The sequence below is a fragment of the Phalacrocorax carbo genome, chromosome 6, assembly GCF_963921805.1.
Source record: "Phalacrocorax carbo chromosome 6, bPhaCar2.1, whole genome shotgun sequence".
In the NCBI taxonomy this organism is placed as follows: domain Eukaryota; kingdom Metazoa; phylum Chordata; class Aves; order Suliformes; family Phalacrocoracidae; genus Phalacrocorax; species Phalacrocorax carbo.
In genome coordinates this window covers 16306814-16330427 of record NC_087518.1, presented here as the reverse complement: position 1 = coordinate 16330427, position 23614 = coordinate 16306814, and the positions used below count along the sequence as shown (strand labels likewise).

Here is a 23614-nt window from a genome sequence, read left to right as displayed (position 1 = left end):
CCATCGGTATGAAAAAAAAAAATAAAATCTGGTAAAGTACATGTTTAATTTATCATTCAGAGCCATAGTTAGTGTTCAAATGTTGTCGACTGCTGGATATGAACTGCCTGTTACTTACTGTTTTATTAGGGACAGTCATTAACACCCAACCCAGCATAACACTATATATAGGTTGTCTGCTGTCCCTGAGCATGTGTTGTTGAGGAGGCAGCACAGCTCTTGCTGAGTACAGAGCAGCATTATATGTATGCTTTAGACTATGAAGAGCCTGGGTTAAAGTTGCTTCTCATGGGAGACAGAGAAGATGCAGAGCTTGAGAAATATTTTTTTCTTCCCGCTTGGAAGTAGGAATGAGGCACTTAGGGCATAGGTTTGTAAAAAGGCACAAAGGAGTCAGATACATCTCCACTGATAATTAGAAGCAGCCTTGAGGTTGTCATCAACCTGAATGTGTCAGATGAGCTGAACATGCATGGAACTACACTGATTTAATTTTAAAACTTTTCAGCTTATCTGTTTGTGAAATAGTTTGCTTTTTTTATTTCTATAGCACATTTTAAACTGTATGGAGAGTTTTTTAACATTCTATATTGAATGCCATTCATCAGTTACCTTGTAGTAAGGTGGAAAACTTTAGAAAATATTGCTGCATTGATTCTGAAGCAAGTCTGTAATTTTGCTATTTTCTTTTACAGAATATTCTTTTGCAGAATTATTTTCTAGAATTTGTTGATTCTGCCTGTTTACTAGCTTGATATGATCTACATGGGTTTAAAAAGAAATGAAGGAATCCTGTAGTTCTAGCTAGTAATGAAAACGTTATTAAACATAAGGCAAAGTATCTCAGATTTTTTTCATCTATAAAGATACACAGATGATAATTAGTTTTAAAAAGTCAGCCCCATATAACTAGTTTTGGGAATATTTGTGTTAGTGGACTTTAGAGGGAAGAAATCCACCGATGGCTTGAGACACACAACTTTTTTCAGAAGTTGACTGGGAGGGTAAATACAAAAAACTTTAAATTGAGCCTTTCTCACCTTCAAAATCACCTTTTAAATGTGACAACTACCTTCACGATACTGTTCAAGTTTAAAATATGCCTAACCTTATGGCTGGTAGAAGTCAGTAGTTAATCCTGTAAAAATCACTTGTGCTTGATTTTTGCTTCTTTTTCCAGTTGCTGAAAAAGAATGATCCCCCCAACCTTTTAAATAATTGTTTTTAAAAAAAAGCAGATATTTTAAAATCAAGGTGCTATTTCTGTTACATATCAAAGTGCATTTCTATTTCTGTCTTTAGACTTTAAAAGAGAAGAGCAGCTGAACACCTTCTCCAGTGTGTGTCTGTGCATCTTAACTGCTCAACACAGCTGCAGAGATTTTATAACCCTCCCACCCCAGGCCTCCTGACAACCTGTCGGCATGTTTTGCTATAAGTATTTTGCATCTGTGTTTTGGCCACACCCACATCAGTGGGATACGACTTCTAATCTAAAAACGAAGCATAGTGAGGGTTTTTAATGCTCTGAAAATAATATTAATCTAGTCAAGGCTTACTGTGTAATGTTGTATCTCGTTCTTCCTAGTCTGAGAAGGTAGGATCACCACTACTGTACCACGGAAGTAATGGCAAGCTTTACACAAACGTGTTAAAAAATGTTTTAACATCCTCAAGTGTTCAGAAGTGCTTATTAGTCTTTCCTTGTTTTCTTTGCTCTTGCACAGAGCTTGTCCTTTTGGAGTGAGAATTTTTAGGCTAATTGCTGCTTCTTCCAAAGTGTGGTTTTAATAAAGCCCAGCAGACCTCTCATGTTTATTAGCAAGAAAAATGAGCCCCTTCTATTAGTATATTTCTGAGTTGGAGGCATTAAGTGTAGAGTTCTCTAGTGTGTCCATCAGGAGCGAGTTGGAAAGATGCATCCTCAGAAGAAGCACAGAGCCAAGGGAGCTCTGCCTGTGCTAAAGCCAGAGTAGATGTACAGGAGAGAGCATTTTGGGTGCAGCTGAGAAGGGGCTGCCCCAGCCCCAGAAGTATTCTGTCATGCTCACACAGCAATAGGTGCAAGAGATGATAAGCCTTATCAAGGGGCCACCCTACTATACCGGTAGATTTTCCAGGTTGGGGATTTTTGCCTTTTTATTGTTTCACAGTATTAGAGTGTAAGCTCATTGACTGGGATGCAGGCTTTCTGGTATTTGTGGTAATTATGTGGGTTTGAAATGCTCAACCTAAGGACTTGTAGACCTTACCATTATTGTATTCTGGTTACAAGGTAATTCACTTAAGTTGTGGAATTCTTGATTAAAGTTGCTCTAGGAATTTTCAGTAAATTGTCTCCATTGTTTACTCCATTTCTGTAGGACCATAATAGCTAGCCCCGAACTTACTTACCTGTGTAACTGGTATCTTTTTAACGTATGTCTATTGGGAGAAGGGAGATATTATGGTGCCCCCAGAGTAGGGATTTGTTTTGCTCCTTAACGGAGAGTATTCCCTGGAGGTTTTTATATGTATGGAAATGAACACAGAACACTTGCATTTCTAGAAACAGTGAAAATATTAGATCTCCAGTAAGGCTTGTCAAACCAGTGTCCAAAATGTCAAACTGAAAGCCCATTATGGAAGATTTTTCTCCTTCTTGTTGTGTTTACTAAATTTAAGGTTGACCAAAGAGGTTTTGTTCAGCCTTGTGACAAAGAATAGACTCCTGAGAGCTTTTGTATGTAAAAATAGATATTTTCAGAAGTTATTTATCTGTAAAGGAAAAGGAGGCTTCATCTGAAACTTGTAATCTAAAGTGACTCTATTTAACTTTGGTGGGTGATTTGAAACTACCATCATAATCACTTACTACTTGCCACTTTCAGCAAATCAGTTAATTCTTACAAGACCTCTGAGACCTTTATGTGTTACCAGTTTACATGCTGGTATAATTGATTTTATACTATAATGAAGTATTATTTATTTATCCTGTTTTAAGCCAATTTTAATAGGGTAATGATATTGGGAGGGCATGGATAACCTGGGGAAAGGCCATCTTAATCTTATTGTGTAGAAAACAGATCAGTTGTTTTCACAAGGATGCAAGTAACATTTCTATACTGCTTCCATAATTAGAGAGGGACTGATCACAACATTTCAAATCCCAGGTCTTTTCTGAGCCTTGGTGTTGAATAAAGACATGAAGGGTGGGGGAAGAGTTGGAAGTTCCTATAGAGGAGCAAGAAAGAACTTTCAGAGAATAATCAGAAATTATAAAGATAGTATCTTACAACAAGACATGCCAGTTTTCTTAAATTTAAAAGCTTTTTAAAATTCAGAACAGTTTTTATTGAATGAGGCAGTTTGCTTTGAGGACCTTTTATACTTGCTCGCTAAACATCAGAGTAAGTTCTTGAATACAAGAGCTTTAATCATATGCTTCAGAACATAAATTCTCCTTACTGGACAACTGTCAGAAGAGATTTTTTTTGAGCCTTAGAAACTGATATGCATTCAGACATCTGCCTCTTTGTTAACAGATGAATACCAGAGTGGAGACTGTTGTCAATGTGTTTTGTAGTAGGAAAGCCTCCCTCAGAGTGGATAACTTTTCTCATTTTCTTGTTTACATATCATGAACATTTCTGCCCTCTGAGATGCGTGTCCTACTTGTCAAATTCTTGAGAAAAGAAACCTTTCTGCTTTTTTTTTTTTAAACTTAAACGCACTGATGTTAATAGCTGTTTTGCTGAAACTGTCATAGATATTAAAATTATTTTTCATTTGTAGGCATCTGTGCTATTTAATGCTAGGTTTTGCTTTCGCCTTAATTTTCCATGTTATTTGTTACTTTTTAATTTTCTCTCTGATGCTCTAGCGTTTTGAGGTTCAATGCAAATGCCATAAATTTTCCTTGATTTGGTATCTTCCAGAGACATCCAGCTTTGTCTTTAGTTGAGTTGTATGCTTGCAGAAACACTGTGAAAATGGTTCTTGCATAGTTAAAAATTATCAGTGTAACCCATTAGTACAAGTCATTCCCAGTTGTGTTCTTACACCTTCCTAGTCCTCATAGCTCTGTGAATGGGACTTCTTTTGTTTTCTTGCTAAAAATAATTTCTGTACTATAGAAAAAAATATCAGACTAAAATTGTGGCTTGCATTGTTTCATATCATTAAAACAAAATACTTCATTTTAACATACAATGAAACAAAGTGATACATGTTTACTCTTACGTCCCAAGTACTCTCTAAGTTGCAAAGGCAATTTGCATTAGAATGTATTGTTTAAATTAAACAGTAAATATTTATACTTAAATAAATATGCTGTTTACAATGTTAACAAATATTTGATAAATAATTTAGGCATCCGAGATATATGTTTACAATAAGATAAATGTAAATGGAAATAGAGAATGTCACTCATCTACCACAGATAGTAAAATACTGTGATTATGCAAGACATGCGCAATATTTTTCAGTATTATTTTTAAATTACAGGTGCCTTGTCTCATCAAAGTATCCATTGTAATCAAGGTGCTTGTTTAGTTGAGACATTATACCGAAATAAGTAGCTAAACTGGAACAGGTAGCTTCAAAGTTTCCTTCTTTCCTTGCAGAACTGTTCTCTCCTGAAACCTACTCCTGTGGTTCTCATTGCATGCTACAAACCTTGGACTTCCCCACAATTTTTCTATGATACCTTTTGAAAGAATTAATTTTCATCATGATTAACATATATTTTATATTGTGGCTGAGGCTATCTTATGGTGTTTTAAAACAAAGCTTGCTTTTGCTAGTCAGCCTGAATGAACCTGTAAAACAGCCACATAAGTGTCTGTCTACTATGATTATACCAGTATGTTAGAGCAGCCCAGGGTTCTGCAGACTATTAGGCAATATGATTCTTTGGGATATCTCAAATATAGTCAGCTTTTTGCTGAGGGAGAATGGTTTGGTCTTTGTTCTGTTGAGCACTACTGATCAGTTTACATTGCCTTCCATTGGGAAGGCTTTCTTCACAATGGTAAAATATTAGTATCACATGAAAGCTGAGATTCCTATTTGTCCCCAGTTTTTATGGCCTTGCTCTAAGTGACCAATGACAGGACCCGAGGGAATGGCAGGAAGATGTGCCAGGGGAGGTTTAGGTTGGATATTAGGAAAAGGTTCTTCACCCCAGGGGGTGGTGGAGCCCTGGAACAGGTTCCCCAGGGAGGCAGTCATGGCACCAAGCCTGATGCTGTTCAAGAAGCACTTGGACAATGCCCTCAGAGACATGGTGTGAATTTGGAGCTGTCCTGTGCAGGGACAGGAGATGGACTTGATGATCCTTGTGGGTCCCTTCCAACTCAGGACATTCTATGATTCTGTTAGTCTTCTTTATTATGATACAATGGGGGCTTTCAAAATGATTGATCAAACATTCAAAGTACGTTCCTTAGCAACATCATAAACAGAAAACCCCAATGTGTTTACTTGAACAAATTTAAATGCACAAAAATATAGAAGTTCATGTTTAGACCTTGAGATGCATATAACAGATTACATGAATGATATTTCCTTTGGAATGCATTTTCTCCAGTTCATTGCTTGCCATGCAAGTCTGTATGTAAGGTTAGTGTAAACTCAGCTGTTGGCCAAGTCACGGTAGAGCCTGGCTATGCTCCCAACCTGGATAATTGTTTCGTTATCTATTAGACTAATAACTTTTTGGCATGTTGTATCGTGTGCACTCAGAACTCAACTAGTTAAGGTTATGTGAAAGATTGACCTCCATTGAGAAGATTAAATTGAAGTAATTTTCTCTTAGAGCTTAGCAAGTAGAGTATTTGTGTTGTCAGCAAACAGGACTTTATCCTCTTTCCTTTGGGCATTACCTCAAATGCAGTGTCAGAATGCCAGATGAATTTTCTTTAATTTTTTTTTTTCTCAAATTTTTATTTTTAAGTTTCTTTCTATCACCTTTCAGCTGTTACACTTCTTAATTTCCTTGGAAGGGAAGAGTCCAAAAGAAGTGACTATATATAACAGTTCTGCTTAAATGCAGATCTTTTTCAGTAGTATTTTTGAGCTGTATCTATTACCTGATGTTTAATCCTGAAAACTTGCAGGGCTGTCTTAAATGTTATTTTTGTAGGCTTATCATTTGCAAAAGTCCCCAACAAGCCAAACCCCCTATGTCAAACAGAAAAAAACCCCAGGAAAATATTAATTATCTGTAATACCCTAAGGACTGTTTTATGTGGCAATTTGCTTTAAAAAAAAACCCCCATAAATCAGATTATTGTGTATACACTTGTAGATTTTAAAGGAGAAAATACAGACTGAGACCAATAAGTCGGTGAACAGTAAATCAAGCAAAGAAACAGTCAATCCTAAATACCCTTAATTGTGAAATGAGTGGTTTCATTTATTTAGAATATAGCAGATTTTGATCCTTAGCTAGCCTTGGCACTTACAGAACATGATGGAGGAGGATGTCTACTAATTAACTCCTTTGGAAAAGGAAATAAGCTACCAAATGAAAGGAAATAATATTCTTTTAGAGGTGATTTCCATGTATATTCTGACATTCTTATTTGAAATTTGTCCATTTTTCCTACCATTTCCAAGGTATTATATAACCCATGGACAAGGTAAATTTATACCCTTGAAATCTCTAAGCCTGTATGTGAATTACTGTAGAAATTATTCCAGGATACGTAATGTAAATTCCGTTAAAGGAGAACAGTATAGTGCTACATATTTTAGTACAGAATCTTTTATCCCCAGATGTATTAACCTTTTGTTTAAAGTGTAATATTTAAATACAACTTTTGTGTTGAAATTTGGAGTTAGTTGTTGTGAATGCTTTCACTGGTGGTCTTTAATAAGAAAACAAAAAACCAAACCCCCTTAGATTTCTCTGTGACAATCTTGATAAGACTTACAAAGCCAAGAAGTATCATGGAAGCAACACATTGGCTAATCTGTAGCTCCAGAAGTTGTGGAGGTGAAGTCATGTTCAACAGAGAAAAAGGAAAACAAAACCATACCTTTAAGGACAAGAAAACAAGTGGTTTTCAAACAAGATGAAAGAACCATCCTCTCCCTGCTGGAACTTAGCTGTCTGGGGGGTGTGAAGAGAGAGAGGTGGTTGGCAAGAAAGAAGCATGACATATATAATTTTATTTATCGCTGTACTCCCAGGGGATGGAATATCAGCCTTTCTTCCAGACTTAGATCCTATCTAATATATCATGGAAAAGTTACACAGCTTACTTCTTCCTTGCGTGGAATGGAGTAGAATTGCATTTTACAACAGTCATTAGTGCATGGCTTAATGTTGGAAGGAATATTCTATTTCTTACTATGATGGGAAATACGAGTTAGGCTTTCAAGTCTTCTGCCAACAGTCTCTGGCTTTTGCAGAAAGGGTAAACTGAAAAAGCTGCTGTCACATGTGGGCGGCAGGCATGCAATGCAGTTAATGATCTGTAATAAACCTGGATAATAAGCAGAGATGGAGAAGGTTTCTCCCAAATAGAATGAGAATTGGTGTTTCTTGGAAATGATCATGTTTCTTCATCCTTTTGTTTTTGGTATGAGAAGAAGCAAATCTGTAATGGTGATTTTCAAATTTTTGCTGTGATTTTGATTATTTGATTTCCAAACACTGATGAGTCTCTGTCTTTGTTATATATGATTAATGAGATGTGGAGCACTGAGTTTGTCTGAATGTTTCTGTCATACACAGAAGGTGCTCAAAATCTAGCTAATGTACAGTGACTTCTTTTGTATTCTACTTTCCTCTAAAATCTAAACTATGGGTTGGCCATTTTGAAAAACTAAAAGTTAAAAGATCAGGATATAGAAAGCTTCTTTCCAAGTAAGCCTCCATTTAAGATATTGGTTAAATTATCAAGCCTTTTAATAGAAGTGTATAGATTGTAAGATTTTAACTAATTCTTGTTTAGTAGAGTGAATTGCATATCATACTGAGAAAGACTACTTGTGGAAAGCCTTTTCAGTTTTTGTACTTGCTAGTCTGTTTTAGCTTTGTAGATGGTATAATATATTTATCCTCGCACAGTTTTAATAGATATATATGATCTATTAATGCATATTTTATGTCTAAATATTATTTATATTGATTTACTCTCAAATGGATGGCTAGGGCAGAGACTCATTTAAACTAATGAGACTCTTCAAAGACACTAAACTTTGGTCTCTTTCAATTAAGAAACACATCACAAACTGTTAAGGTTATTTAAGAGGTTAAAAAGTAGTCTTCACTGTTTGTTGACTTCAAAGCTTGATAGAATTTCTGATTAAACTAGGCTGTAAAGAAATCAATAATTTTATCTAAATTGCTTTTGGTTATCTGGCTATAGTTCTGTACAAAATAGGCCTAATAGGAATCTGTAAAAGACAGCCAATTATTCCTTGTTCAAAATAAGCCACTGCTAAGCTTATATGTTCATATTAGGGTATGCATAATTTTACAAAACCTATGATGTGCATTTGTGAAATTCAGCGTAAAGCAAATATTTTTCTTTAGGAAATGTCAGTCAGTACTCACTGGGTAAACAACAACAGCTGTAGTTAATATTCCTGTGAAGTAAAAACACTTTTAGTTTGTCAGGTTCTAAGTTTTGCACTGATAGCAGTTCTTGAACTGATGAAAATAAGCTAAACAGAAATCATAATTAAATGATTATCCAGGGAATTATTTAAATCTAGAGAGGTTTTTGTTAAAAAACAGTGCATACACTGTTTATGTTCAGGGTGTTTGTTGGGCTGCCATTAACATTTTCAGGGCAGCCAGACATCTAAGGTAATATGGGGTTTTCTTGTGAAGTATTGATAAATCTGGTTTCAGAAATGTACCTGTACTAGGAGTATAGAGGGAAGCTGAGTGATGCTAAAAAGGTCTTTTGTTCTATTCTAGATGGAGATGTATGTAAATGTTAATAAATGGATTAGATATGATAGATATGTTAAAATATTTGCATTCAGCAATAAAAGTTCTGAATACTGAATGTGGGTTTCTGTTGCAGTATGAATACTTCAATGCTGTGCTCATAAATGAACGAGATGAGGAGGGAAACTATTTGGAGCTGGGGAAGGAGTTCATTCTAGTGCCAAATGACCACTTCAATAACTTGCCTGTGAACATCAGTCTAAGTGATGTCCAAGTACCAACCAATATGTACAATAAGGGTAAGAAAAGAGCTGGTTTTTTTCATTATTCCACTGGCTGAGCAGAGGAACTTCCTTGCTTTTAAAATGAAACTGTTGATTAACTATATATTGTGTGTGTTTTCCAGTTTGTAATTAAACTGCAATTTCAGCAGAAGAATGTTTGAAGTGTGACAGTTTCATAATATCTTTTGTTTTGTGGCAATTCAGCAATTTAGTAGGGTCAATGATCTGCATATTCAACTTGCGTGAATTCTGCCATAGAATACAGCAGAATATGTTTATTACGAATTATTTCCTGGAATCTCCAAATCAGTTGAACAGACCTTATACTGTTGCTTACAAGTTACGTTCTCTCTTTGCTGAGAGCTAGAAGTGTCTTTGAAAGATACAGGGTAGGTGGGAGGGGAATATTTTATTAGATTTATGCTCTCAGGCTTCTGGGAATAATTCTAGCTGTATATGACTGTATACACAGCTGCTGTGAGTTTTCAGATAATATTTAGGAGGAATAAGCTACATTAAAATTTCTCCTGCACTGACTATTTGTCATAGGTGGTGGATAGCACAAAGCACTGTAAAAATTAGGAGAGATGGACTTAGGTCTAAAAATTGGGAATGCAAACTGAACTTAGGGACAGGCTTACTCATTTTCCTTTTGCCACTTCCCTTTGATCAGACAGCAGAATTTTGTAGTTTTACTGTGCTTATGCAGCACATATCCATTTATTTTTCTCAAGCCAGTAATAAAAGAAAAATTAAGTAGGAAAGTGCCAAAGTTTCTGAACAATATCTACAATATATTTGCCATTGGTCTGTAGAGAACTGCCTAATCTCATTATCTGGTTCCTCTTCCTTGTCTTAACTATACTAAAAGACTGCTAAAATACATCAAATACTTTCCTCGTAATACACTCCAGCCTAGCAATTGTGGTAATTCATGCAAGGATATTGTGTAATCACAAATGGAAGAAGAAATAGTTCGGATAGGTTGGGCTGGTAAGAGAAGCAATTAATATGACAGCTTCTCTTCGAAGTTATGATTCAGATTTGACAATCTTGAGAAGCCAAAAATCATACAGTAGTCTTAAATTAGGGATTACAAAATAACAAAGTTTCCGAGGGAGTATTTGAAAGGTTGTGAAATTATTAATATGGGATATTTTGAAAAGGTTTGGAAAATGCTTAAAGCTTCTAAAGATAACAAATAATTTTTTTTGTGCAAGTGCTAATACTTATTTAACTGAGCCTGTCTATAAACTAATTTACTCCAGAATTGGTAAGGAGGAAAGAAAATGCTAAAAACGTATGTTTGCAAGGGGATATAGAGGTCAGGAATCATGTTTTTCTGGAGAAGCAAATTAACCTGAGTAGTTAGTGAGAGCAGTAAAACTAAAGGACCTTCAGTTACATGATATCTAGTACTGCTATGTATAGAATACCTTTTAATATGCTGATTAATTACAGTTAAAGGCCAAAGTCAAAGTGCTTGTTGCATCTTGTTTTGGCCTCTATTACAGGGACTGCCTGTAGAGATGGGGAAGATAGAGCTCTGTGATGATTCCTGTTTCCACTTTGCCTAATTCAAACCAGCCAAAATCATCGCTTTATGCAGCTGCAGAAAACCATTTTTTTATCATGTAAATGTATTCCAACTGCTGAAATCTGGTTTGTTGCCGACATTTTCCTTACACATAGACATGATAGTCTCTGCTTGGAGACTGACGATGTCTGGAATTGTTACTCTTACCAAGAAGAGGCCTGTATACTTATATTTTTTTGTTGCCCATTCTTTCAGTTCTGTAATGCAGAGGGGTGATGACAAGTTAATTAAATTGTAGCCTGAGGATACAGGCAGTAGATATTGAAAGGTTTACAACCAAGTGCCTGCACAACACTATTTCTCTAGAAAATTTCTCTAGAAAATGACTGTTGTTCGTTTCCAGGTTATGTTTCATTTTACTGAATTCCTAGGCAAAACCACAGGCCAAACTCACCGTTGAAAAGAGAGAAGTGTGATCATTGAATATTTAAACACAGGACTCTCAAGTCACAGAATCACAGAATGGTTGGGGTTGGAAGGGACCCCTGGAGAACATCTTGTCCAACCCCCCTGCTTGAGCAGGGACACCTAGAGCAGGGGCACAGGAGCTCATCCAGGTGGGTTTTGAATGTCTCCAGGGAAGGAGACTCCACAACCTCCCTGGGCAGCCTGTTCCACTGCTCTGTCACCCTCACAGGAAAGAAGTTTTTTCTCATATTTAGCTGGAACTTCCTGTGTTCCACCTTGTGCCCATTGCCCCTTGTCCTGTCATTGGGCACCACTGAAAACAGTCCAGTCCCATCATCCTGACACCCACCCTTTAGATATTGATAAGTATTGATGAGATCCCCCCTCCGTCTTCTCTTCTCCAGGCTGAACAAACCCAAGTCTCTCAGCCTTTCCTCATATGGGAGGTGCTCCAGTTCCCTGATCATCTTCATAGCTCTCTGCTAGACTTGCTCAAGCAGTTCCACATCCTTCTTAAACTGGGGGGCCCAAAACTGGACACAGCATAGAAAAAGTCAGCATAGTAAAAATGAACGTTTTATTTGTAATGTAATTCTAAGGCTGTTTCCTCACTATAGGTTTTTTAATCATGGAGATATTGATGATTTGCAGTGGGTTCAGAGGAGAGTCATGGGATTCATCAAAGGGTTGAAAAATGTGCCTTAGACTGAAAGACTCCAGGAGCTCAGTCCATTTAGCTTATTCAAGAAATGATTAAAGGATTAATTAGTTGACGTCTAGTTAATTACTGATACCAGGCTCTATAATCTGGTTGCCAAAGGGTTGAAAAGGTTTAATGGCCGAAATTATGTGCCATTAGTTTGCAAATTGCACAAATGTGGGCTCAGGTAAGGCATGGGGGGCTGTTTGTGTCTGGTTGGGGATTTTATGTCTTTTTTTCTTTTTTTTTTCCCTGGGAGTGGTCGTGGTTTCTTTTTTTGGGGTTTCATTTTGTATTGTTTTTTAAATTTAGCTGTTTAGTGGTCTATTAGAAGGGTGTCGTCATATGTCCATTCCCCCAAGCCCTTAATCAAGACCAGGTTCTTTTTTTGTTTGTTTTTAATATAATACTTAGTCTTGAATTAGTTTGGGGGAAAACTTTGGCCTGGTCAGCTTGCATGATTGTAGTGATCCCTCCCAGCTGTAGAATTGCTAAAGTGAAGGTTCACAGTCCAAAGGTAGGCTCTAAATGAGCTTCACTTAAAAATCATGGAACATAAATACATTGCTATTCTTTATATATCTTCTGGCTCTTTCAGTCTCTGCATAGAAAAGCTTAAAAATATTGATGGTAACAAGACTAAATAATTCCCATCCTAAGGAAACCATCAAGTTTAGAATCTGAAAATAGAAAGCAAAAGCAAATTTCATTACAATTATGATGAAATCAAGGAAGCTGAAATACCATAGATATCAAAACTGTGATATTAAAATTTAACATAGAACATTTTGAAAAGGAAAACGAGGGCCAATAAAAAGGCTGCCAGGCTAATTTGTAAGCATACATTTAAATCTAGTGCCATCCTTGAGTACAGATTGCATGCTCCTACTATAAATGTAGAAGGAAACGTAAATTAGTGAGTTTAATAAAGAATCAGAGTTTTGCATTTACAGTACTCTTGATCATCATTGTAAAATATTAAAAACTGGTCTGGTTATTGCTGTGCTCTTATACTTTTCACTCCCTTCTCCTGAACACCCCTGTCCCCCATTTCTCCATGTCTTACAGTGCACATCAATTAATGTTAAAAATAGAAGTTACTGATCTTTGGAATATAAAGCCCATTGGGCTCAGAAAACACTATTTCTGCATTCCTATAGTCTTCATATACTGAAGGATTTCAGGAATAAAAAAAGTGGGATGATTGTGCTTTACAGAAAAGTGTGCTATCTGTCTGTCAATACAGAGAGACCTCTGTCAGCTCTAGGCTGTTTCACAGCAAGGGTGGCAGTCCACTTAAACTGCAGAACATTCTGACGGAATTGGCCTCCTTCATTTTTCCTGAAAATGACTGCTTATGATAATGTTTTGCTTTTGAAATGTTTAACCACACATTGGGATTCTAAATCTGTCAGTGCATTCTGTTCTTTAAGCATGAATTGTATTCATTGCCTATAGCCACAGGAGTTGCAAGGCAGTAGTATCCTTTTAAACAATGAATAAATAATTAAGATTAAATAAGAAGTTCTGATCTGTCTTAGCAAGCGGTAGCTCTTTCTTCCATCCACAAATTTGGTAACTGGCAGTTATCAACTGTTTCCAGATTTCTGACAGAAAGTAGGGAAAAGTGTTCTTAGTGAATTAATTGCATAGGTATATTCATGGATGAAAAAAGAAGGGAGAAAGAAAGTTACTTTTTTCATATTAGAAGGAAAGTTTAGTTTTGGAAAGTACAGAATCAGTCTGAACCCAGTTTGGACAATGCAGTACCAAGGTAGAAGTCCAGGTATGAGAACAAGACACTGTCTAATTCAGCTGCTGGTTTTTTGTTTTTGTTTTTTAAATGAAGTTTATTTACGTGGGTTATATGAAAACTCATTTTGGTGCTGATATATCTAATTTTTTTTCTTTCTCCTATTATTTTAGAATGTAAGTGATTTGGGACATACTACTGTCTCAGACATATGTTGCATATATACTTCCATAGGTATACCTTCCAAAGATACTCAGATATACCTTCCTACATATCAATTGGTATTTTAAACAGCTATTGTGAAAGAAATTAATAATAATAAAAAATGATTAATGGTTTAAAGTTTACATAGTTTCGACGTTTGCTTTATGACTTTCTGAGATGCTAGTAGTATATTTAGAAGAACCTAGGAATGTGACATATAATTGAAAAGTAGGCAGTTGGAATGTGGGCTAGGCTTTCTGGCAACCATCCATGGAGAACATGGTTTCTGGCAGTAGGACTGCCACTGAGAAAAAGTAGGATTCTATAATGTACATGAGCAGATGATAAAAGAAGTCTTCAGAACAGTCAAATCTGATCTTGCAGATGTTCACAGCATATAAAAGTAAAAGAAAAACAGAGTAGCATTTTACCATTTGTTAGTATGAGAATGTAGGTAGTCTTAACTTCTTAAAATCCTACATCTTCGTCCAAAGCATATGCTGTACCTGAGCTGAGGAACCTATTCCAGTTTTATTTTTCTAAGCCTATACCACCTCATATTTACCTATAGTTGTGGACAGTAATGACAATCTTTTTGCTATTGAGTTTACACTCAACGTTTTTTCAAGTTCTTGGAAGAGGCTTATGAAGAGTCGGCTAAATGTGCATTTCAGAGAGGTGTAGATGAAAACGAAAGCCAGTGTGAGGGTGAGTGTGTCTTGGTGACATATACTCAGGCAATTCTAAAATATGGCACCTGTTGAAAAGTGAAGTATAGCATAGTACAGTACCAGAAGTGACACACAGCAGGATCTCATCTGCTTACGTTAGTGTTGCATAAATTCCAGGAAATGCAAGAGGATGTTGATAGATACATTATCTCAATATCAACTGAAAACAACTACTGCTTTTGAGCTTTTGCAGTCAGTCTTTGTTTAGATGGTAAAGTAAACTTTATATTTGTAGTCTGCAGAAAGGGGAAAAGCCCAGGTTCTCTTTTTGTCAATACTTCAGAAATTTCTAGATGCAAGCTCTTCTCCTTGCCTTTTAAACTATCTTTCTATTGTATATTTCTGTTTTTCCCCTAGGTCCTCAGAATTGTGGGCTTTTGTGTTTTGAAAATTTTACTCTCTAATTCTCCTAGTGTTCTTAGTCATTAAAAGTTAGACTAATTCACTAACTAATACAATTGACTAACTAATTTAGCTGGCCCTAAATTCTCCTTTATCAAGTACAGGTGCAAACTAGAGGGTTCAACTCCTAGAAATCAGTGACATTATTGTTAGAAAATCAGTATTAACATCCAGTTGCTTCTTCTATCTCCACAAATGCAAACAGGCCGCTACTTAGATACATCACAGCAGGCACTTGCCTGTCTGGAAGACTTTTTAATCCTTTTCAATTTCTGGGGAATTACTCCAGTTTTCCTTGAATATTTCCGGGACTTGAACATTTCCAGAATAACTGTGAAGTGTAAGAATATGTGGGGATTTATAAGGACAATTGATGCACTGTATATTTTCTCAAAAAGTGTCAAGTCTTTTGTTTAACTACGTTTTGTTAAATAATTAGAATTTTGGATTTTAAGAAGTTTGGTGTCTACAGCCTCTGGTTGGGAATCAAGGGTAGAGAGTACAGACAGTTTTTAAGTACATACCTCTATAATTTCATTGCCTTGAATAATTTATAATTTATGGTTTTTTTTGCATGGGTAAACAAGATTTCACTCAGACCTCTAGATACAAATGAATACAATGAAAAGTGAAGAGATGCAGGCCATCTACAGTAGAAAGAGAAGAAAACTAAATTGGTTCTAATCACAGCTGGGTAAAAAACACACTCTGTCTTTACTGAATTTTTGTTTGGAGTAATGTGCTCAGTGTAATAATTTCTTCACTGGAAGAATTCTAGATCTAAAGAAAGATTTCTGTGCCTGAGATCTTTTTCAAGTATAAAAATATTATTTATTTCTAAAAACCTTATGTCTTGTAAAATCTTCACTGGTAGCTCTGCCTCTAGGTTTGGTCTGGACTAAAATATTACACATACAAAAAAACCTTTCTAAATGTTCTTCAAAAATAGAAATGCCTTTTAGAATTACCAGACTTACTTTCCTAGTTGGGTATCTACTACCTCCATTTCCTCTCTCTGTCTTCCCAAGAAAATACAAAGAATGAATGTGGTTATTCAGGCTTAGTTTTGTACTAACTCTTAGGTGAACTTGCATAGCTTTATCCTCACACTGACTATTTCATTTGTACCATTTAGGCCTCTACTAACACTTTGACAACTGCACATGATATTCTTTTTCTCATTACATTTTTTTCCTGCTTACCAAAAACCACTTCCTCCTACTTTCAATCCTGATTTGTATCTCCGTTTTCTGTATGAGCTAGGTCTTGCTTGATCTCCTTTGTGCTTATGATTATGACAGGGATTTCTGTATCTTTTTTTGGGAGATTAATTACCTATAAAGAAGCTGTGTCTTAAGGCACAATTGGATGATGTCAGCTGCAGGTTATGGGGGGATAAGAAAGTACCACTCTTTGCCACTTGTGCTGGGTGGGTATTACTGTCCCATTCAAACCAACTGTCGTAAGCTGTTCTGTAAGCTCTTCCCAAAGCTGGCTTGGTAGAAGGAATCAGATCAACATTTTTTCCTAGTGGAGTGTTTGAAAATAGAATAATTTTGACAGAACTAGGGTGGGGGTGAGTATGTGAATTTATTTACCGGCTCTGGACAGTAGTCTCTGAGAGATGGTGGAGGAGGTAGACATGTGTCAATAGAGGTAGATTAGGGAAAGAGGATAATCTCTTTACTGGGATCAGATCAGATGCAGCTTAAGTAACATGTCTGATTTTGCCTTAAAAAAAAAAAAAAAAGAGCGAGAGAGAAGAAAAATAAATTCTCTTGGCAATAGAAAGGAAGTAGGCTTACACAAGTTGATTTAAACTAATGGGAGGTTTTTTCTTTGTTGTCATTTTTAGTTTACTGTACATATAATCTTGTTTTACTTCCTGAGTTTTATGATGCAGGAATATTTCCTAGAGGATAAACCATCATCCTATTAACACAGCTGACAGTGGAATTAAATGCATTCTACAGCTTTGCAAGACTGTTATACATTACGTTTTTTGTATTTACTAAAAAGTCATTGAGGAAAGAGTCTAATTTACTACCAGATTAACAATGGAGTTTCAAACTCTGAATGATCTTAAATAATTTAAATGTAATTTTGTTTTCATCACTGGTGAATGTCAGAGGAAAAGACATATAGGCACACCTATGCTACATGGTGGAGGGTTGTGCAGTCTCTTCTTACCCCAAAGTATGTTGACATACATGCATGATTCATTGGTGTATTGCATGGAAATATTATGGGTGCAAGATGGTTTTGTGACTATCGTTCTGCAACTAAGTTGTCAAGTCCTGGATCAGAAGAATTTTAATTTATTAAGGTGCAGCACAAGGTTAATATCTCTATTTGCTTCCTATCCAGAGAGAGATAGATTGCAGCTCTGCACTGTCTTCCATTTGTACAGCATACGACATAGATCTTTTGAGAAACATGAAATTTTGGACACCAGTACTTTTGTGCTTGCTTGTTTTCCCATAGTTTGGTTCCAGTGGGATTCCATTGTATAGCCTGGGGCACAGTTTCTCACTTTCAACTCTGTAACTATTGGAGAGTTTTAGACCTGGCTCAGCAATCTGGTGCTCTTCAGCACAGCACCAAGTGTATGCAGCTTCCCCACAAAGAGTTATGCTCCATTCTGTCTTAAAATTTATCGCTTGCTGGACTACTGTGCTCTGTGTGAGGAGATTGAAGCCTATGCTTCAAAATTCTGTGGAAGTGGCATCTCTGTCTCTTTGCTTCAGCTTTTTGTGCTTTAATCCTAGTAAAGTCCTGGGGTGAGTATAGCATAAGTACTTAAATGCCAGTTATTCTAGGTGCACACAAGCAGAAACACCATGCTGGTACAAATGAATAGGCTTGTTCTGAACAGAATCAATTCTGGAAATTTTTCTTCCTAGTTTGATTTACAGTGGTGTCTGTTAAAATTAGTTTAAACAGGGAAATGTCTACTCTTAGGTTGGAAGGATTCATAGACTCTGTGAAAAGAATTGATTACAGTCTTTGAAGTGCCTGGGGTGAAACCTTGATTGGTACGTGGAAAAGCAGGATGTAGTGGGTAATGCACAAAAGGAGCATATTAACATGACTACATACAGTGAAGTCTACAATAACTATCTTCCATAAATGGCTTTCTGATTCAGGAAGGCACTTTGAAGCACCTTCCTGCTTTCCTTCTTGTTGCTCAAGCTGAATTAAAATACTAGCGTCTTGGCACGTGCAGATAGTTATTCAAATGCATTTTCCTTTTTTAGAAACTTGATATCAATAACTGCCCCATCTAAAAGGTGATGGACTCTGCTTCAAGGAGGAAGTATGCTCTGTGCAAGGAGAAGAAAATACGTTAGAATCAATTACTGATTTTAATAATGATATGTCAAAATAAAGCATAAAATTTCCTCAAAAGTGTTGGGTCTGAAAAGTTACTCTCCAGCTTTCATTTATAATGGGGAATGGGGGTTATACTATTGAACCGTGTTTCAACTTTTTTGTTACATGAGTACATTTTGAATTAAGGAAGTTACATGAACTTTTAGCACAATGCTTGCACTGATTTCTTTTTAATGTTAACATTATTTATACTGAATACCTTTCTCTTAGCATTTTCCTACAATTTTGACATTTCATAATGTCTAGCAGTATAAAAGACTGAATTTTCCCATCCTTTGTTACATCAAGCAAGTTATATTTCATAGTACTGCCACATGATTTGGAAATATATTTTGGGGTCGCAGTCATGTTTTTGTGAATTTTGTAATTGACTGTCTTCATTCCCTGCTATAATGTATTTGAGAGGGGAGCAGGTGAACCATATGGTTTAAATCAAATAATCATAACTGATTTTTAAAAATCTCTCCTTAGTAACAGTTCCCTCTTTCCTACCCCTGACATTATACTGTGATATGTGCATTCTGCTAGTTGCTGTTTTGGCACTAGGAAAGATTTTTTTTCTTATTATCAGGTTGGCTGGCCTTTGGCAAATACCTGTCAGCAGCCCAGAGACAGGTTAGCTTATAAAATCTCTGCTCTCATAAATTGGCATCAGTAAATTACTTTTACATTTTTACATCATCGGGCCTTGTTCTCTGTTCAGTTAGGAAACATAAGTATGTTACAGAGAAGATCTTTTATAAGGAAGATGGAGAATAGTGTCAGCATCAGCAGGTGAAAAATTAATTTTTCCAAATCCTTTTTGTTTGAGATTTAAAAAAAAAAAAGGTGACTTTGGATTGCAGATTGTCAGATATCTATATTTAGATAATGAAGTAGTAGCCTTAGTGCAAGATGTTGCTGTGTCTTTACTGACAAAGCAGAACCAAGACAGAAAATCAAATCTGATGATCAGTGTTATACAGTCCAAGAGTTAATCTGCTGCTTTGAAAAATGAAGGCAATAATATAAATTTTAACTTGGAGAAGTCTGTCTGTCTGTCTTCTGTCTGTTCTTTCCATCCTCATACTGTGGTATAGCTCCTGTTCTGGTGTTTTTGAAGTACAGGAAGGGATTTTATCAGTGCTTTCCATAAGTGCAGAGTTTTTGTGTGATGGATGCTGAAGTCCGTGAATATTTTCAAGCATTTCTGTCAACAGGAGATATGGTTTATGTCAACTCAACTAACGAACATAAGGCACACAATATGTTGCTGAAAGTCTCAAGCTGTTTCACCAGCATTTAAAAAAAAAGTTTCATGAACGTAAAATACAATTAAAAGCTCAATAATATGTAAAAAGATAAAGAAGGCTTCATTAACAATAGTCTAAAATAATTTTTCCTTAAATTAATACCACACTGAGACTAATTCCATGCCGTTGGATTTGAAACGAATTCAAGTATTAGCAACCATTTTGACTCTAACAGTCATCGGTCTGAGTAAATATGAATTTATAAAAGAAGTGATTGAAAAGTGTCTCACAAGTCTTGAAGTATATTTGGACATCACTCATGTCAGAGACAAGATGACTAAAAATACCCTATATGTTCCTATCGATTTCAATTATTGCTCTCATTATTTTCACAATTCAGTTGCTTTCCATGTGGACAGCCCATATTTAGCATTTTTCCATAACTTAGTATATTTGATTTGGTCTTTTTTTAGAAGCTTGTAATACTCTTCAGCAGAGATCAGCTTTATCTCTTATAGCTTTGCTTATGACATGATTGTTTGTAGCACGTGTACTGTCTTTTGTGCCTCTCTCTGTCTCTTTTGTCACTGATCACTTAATGGCTGTTGAAAGCATAGATCCTATCATGTGACAAACCTTTTTTTAAAAGCTTTGTGTTATGATTATTACTATTATTATTACTATGGAAAGCTGGCAATCAATTATTTGTGTGCTCTCATATTATTTTCTGGGTTGTAGATCATAAAATAATTTGGGTTGGAAGGGGCCTTTTAAAGGTCATCTAGTCCAACCCCACTGCAGTGAGCAGGGACATCTTCAACTAGATCAGGTTGCTCAGAGCCCTGTCCAACCTGACCTTGAATGTTTCCAGGGATGGGGAACCTACGGCCTCCCTGGGCAACCTGTCTTCCTTATATCCGGTCTGAATCTACCCTCTTTTAGTTTAAAACCATTACCCCTTGTCCTGTCACAAGAGGTTTTCTTTCTTTTCTTGGAGTTGTTTCCATCCGTCCTATCTTTCTATTTCCTCTATCACTAACACGCTAAGAAAGGATTTACAAACATTATGAATGAAATACAGCTTTGAATAATTCTGAACTTGGTGTCTTTAGTAAAAAAAGCATTAGGTCTAGTCTGTGCTTTTCAGCTTACCATATCTGTTTACTTACTGAATGCTGGAAACATTGCAAAAGTAGATCTTAGACTTCACAAACTATCTTAAAGTTTTGCTTGAACAATTTAGAGACTGGTAAAGAACATCACTTGTGTCAAATGGCATTTTCATTGCATGATTTTCTCTACATGCTAAAAGATGAGTTTATGCACTACAAGTCAATAAATGCAGACCCTAATCAAAAATTTTGCTTGCATAGGAAAAAAATCTGCTGCATGTCATAGAGCCTTCTCTAAAAGATATTGAAATGTGATGAACCACAACCATTTTTTGATTAAGTGAGGTTTTTTCAATTTGATACTTAGAGCTATGAATATCGTTCAGTCATACTTTCCTATCAATGACTTCCAAGTGGCTGTCAAAATCAAGATTACCTATTTTCTAGAATATTAGAACCAAAAAAAAATTCATTTCTCAAGTAATGCAGAAAGATCATAATCTGCAACTAGCAGATATGTAGAACCCTTTTCCTGCAGTGTGTGAAATTTAGAAATAAAATCTTGTCTGTCACTGTTGTACATGATTTTATGGACTGTGCTTCTGAAAATGCAACATCCTGGAGTTGTTATTTAAATAGTCATGGCCACATATTGTCCTGGACCACTATATTTATATTTTGAAATCCTTCCCCTGAATTGTTTGTCTTCACATTTTAAGATCTCTATGACAATGTTTGCACTGTCTTCCTAACTTCAGTCATTGTTTAATTTTAAAGGAACTTTCTTAGTCTAACTGATTTAGTAAAGGTTGCAGAGAATTTCCTATCTTCCCATATTTCTTTGTTTTAACTCTTACTGGCTCTTGGACAAAGATGCACAGACTTCTCCACTTGTTCCATCTGGTTTTGCTCAAAATCTGCCTCAGATCCAATTCCCAGAGTCTACTCAGGCTGTTGCTTTGTTCTTGCAAAGGGCTTTAGCTTCACAGTTTGGGATTTTTTTTTGTTTGTTTTGTTTTAATTCTCTGTCTTTTAGAGTAAGCCTTTTGGAAATGTTGGCATCACCGCGCAAGATGTGTACTGTGCTTTATCTTTCTTGTATCCTAGTCTGGCTGTCTCCGGCTGTGGATCTAATCTGTATGTTTCTAATACATCTACATCACCATGGCAACTAGATGTCAGATACAGGGTACATAGTAACATTAAGATTTTCCTCTAAAAAGCCCTACACTCTACCACTCCTTATTCACTCCTTATTCAGCAGCTGTTGCTTAGTTACTTATGGTTGGGCTTTGCCTTTTGACAAATGTGAGACAGTGAAGGTTTGTTGATGCGCACTATCCCAGGTATAATATTAAGAGGCTGTTTGACCTGAGACACCTCTGTTAATGATGATGCCTCCCCTGCTTCCTTGTTGTTTCCAGGGGCAAGAAAGTGACAATAATTTACCAATGGCCTATAGTGGTAGAAAATTACTCTGTCTCCTCTTTTATCTTTCCTTTATCTGTATTATTGTCTCTGATGACTATTAACTACTCTGATGACTGATTAGAAGCCGTGGAGCCACCATTTTAGCTCTGCTTGTGGAGGATTGGAAGCAGCAGCTATTTAATGCTGTTATTCCTGTCCACTTGGGCCTGGGTACTAGGTAACACATACAGGATAAAGGCATATCCACAGTACACATTGGAGCTCAAATGCGAGCATAAAAGGCTACTGCAGAGTATAGAGTTGCAGATAATGAATCCTGCTGTAAGGCTCCTCATTAGCTCATGCTTGCTGCCATGCTAGTTCTGCCATGCTGTGCTCTGTGACTTCCAGCACTGGAGTCAGTGTTTCAGTGTGGTCCTGCACTGCACTTACCCACCTACCTATGTGTGAGTGGGCTCAGTGTGAATGCAGGGAGGTCTGTTGCCTCAAGTTCCATGAGCGTAAGTTCACACTGGGTCCCACTGACTACCTCTGCAGAAAATCTCAGGTTTGTATGTTCAAACTGAATTTTGTCCTCACTTGCTGCAACTCACCTCCTGTTTTACTTTGAGGGATATTACATGGGAATGGCCAATGAGAGAAATGGCATGTGAACCCTTTGATCTGTAGGGAAATGGGTGGACTACAAAGACAAAATTTTCAAGAATGAGGTGAATGAAACACAAAAGCAAAAGTATTGCTTGACTGAGAATGTGAATTTGAAGGAAGGCAATGGCAGCCTTTCTTTGAATTGGAGTGAACTTGCTGAACTTGAAGAGAGCACATTTTAGTCTACAGTTAGCTAAGACTTTTTAACTAGTTTTAACCCAAGCACTACTACTGTCTGTACTCTCAACATCTCTGATTTGAGGGCATGTTGTGTTTGGGTGCTTACATGAATAGAAGTCCAAGTAAATTATTTCAGATTAATTTTTAATTATCCTGGGGATTACCTACTTTACCGAAGCACCCCTTAAAGTGAAGCAAGTTCTCTTCTCACCTGCTTACAATTAACATCACCGAATGAAAAAGAAACTTTGAAATTTTCAGCTTGTCAGCACTGAAATTATAGAATCTGTCCCCAGACAGTCACAACTGCAGAACCAGTAAGGAGAGTGTTAAACCTGTTGGACTAGCTTAATTAGTCTTGCCTCATCCAGCTGCATTTGGCTTTTAAAGGTTTGATGGTAACCTGTTGCTTGTTTGAAAGGTCAGTCTGTAAGGCAATGGTGAAAAGCTCTTACATGAAATATACATTATACTGTGGGATAAAAAGGGACTGGTATGAATTATCATTTAGAAATACATTCTTTTAATTTAAGAAAAGTTTGAAATTAACTTTCTCCAAAAATAATTTATAAACATAATTCTTCCTTTTTGTGAGACTGAAGTGTTTTTTTGTTGCCTTATGGATCAGTTTCCTACCTGAAGCACAAGT

General features: G+C 36.3%; 1 protein-coding gene across 2 annotated transcripts in view; it reads left to right on the top strand.

Annotated features, from left to right (window-relative positions):
• CACNA2D3 (calcium voltage-gated channel auxiliary subunit alpha2delta 3) overlaps positions 1 to 23614 on the top strand; it is a 491034-nt gene that overhangs the window by 178477 nt on the left and 288943 nt on the right. For both annotated transcript variants that reach the window (XR_010373325.1, XM_064453883.1), the window contains exon 5: positions 9027 to 9189. Coding sequence is in view for 1 of the 2 variants with exons in the window: in XM_064453883.1 (XP_064309953.1) it covers positions 9027 to 9189 (163 nt within the window). In the remaining variant the exon portion in view is untranslated. The remainder of the gene's footprint in view (positions 1 to 9026; positions 9190 to 23614) is intronic.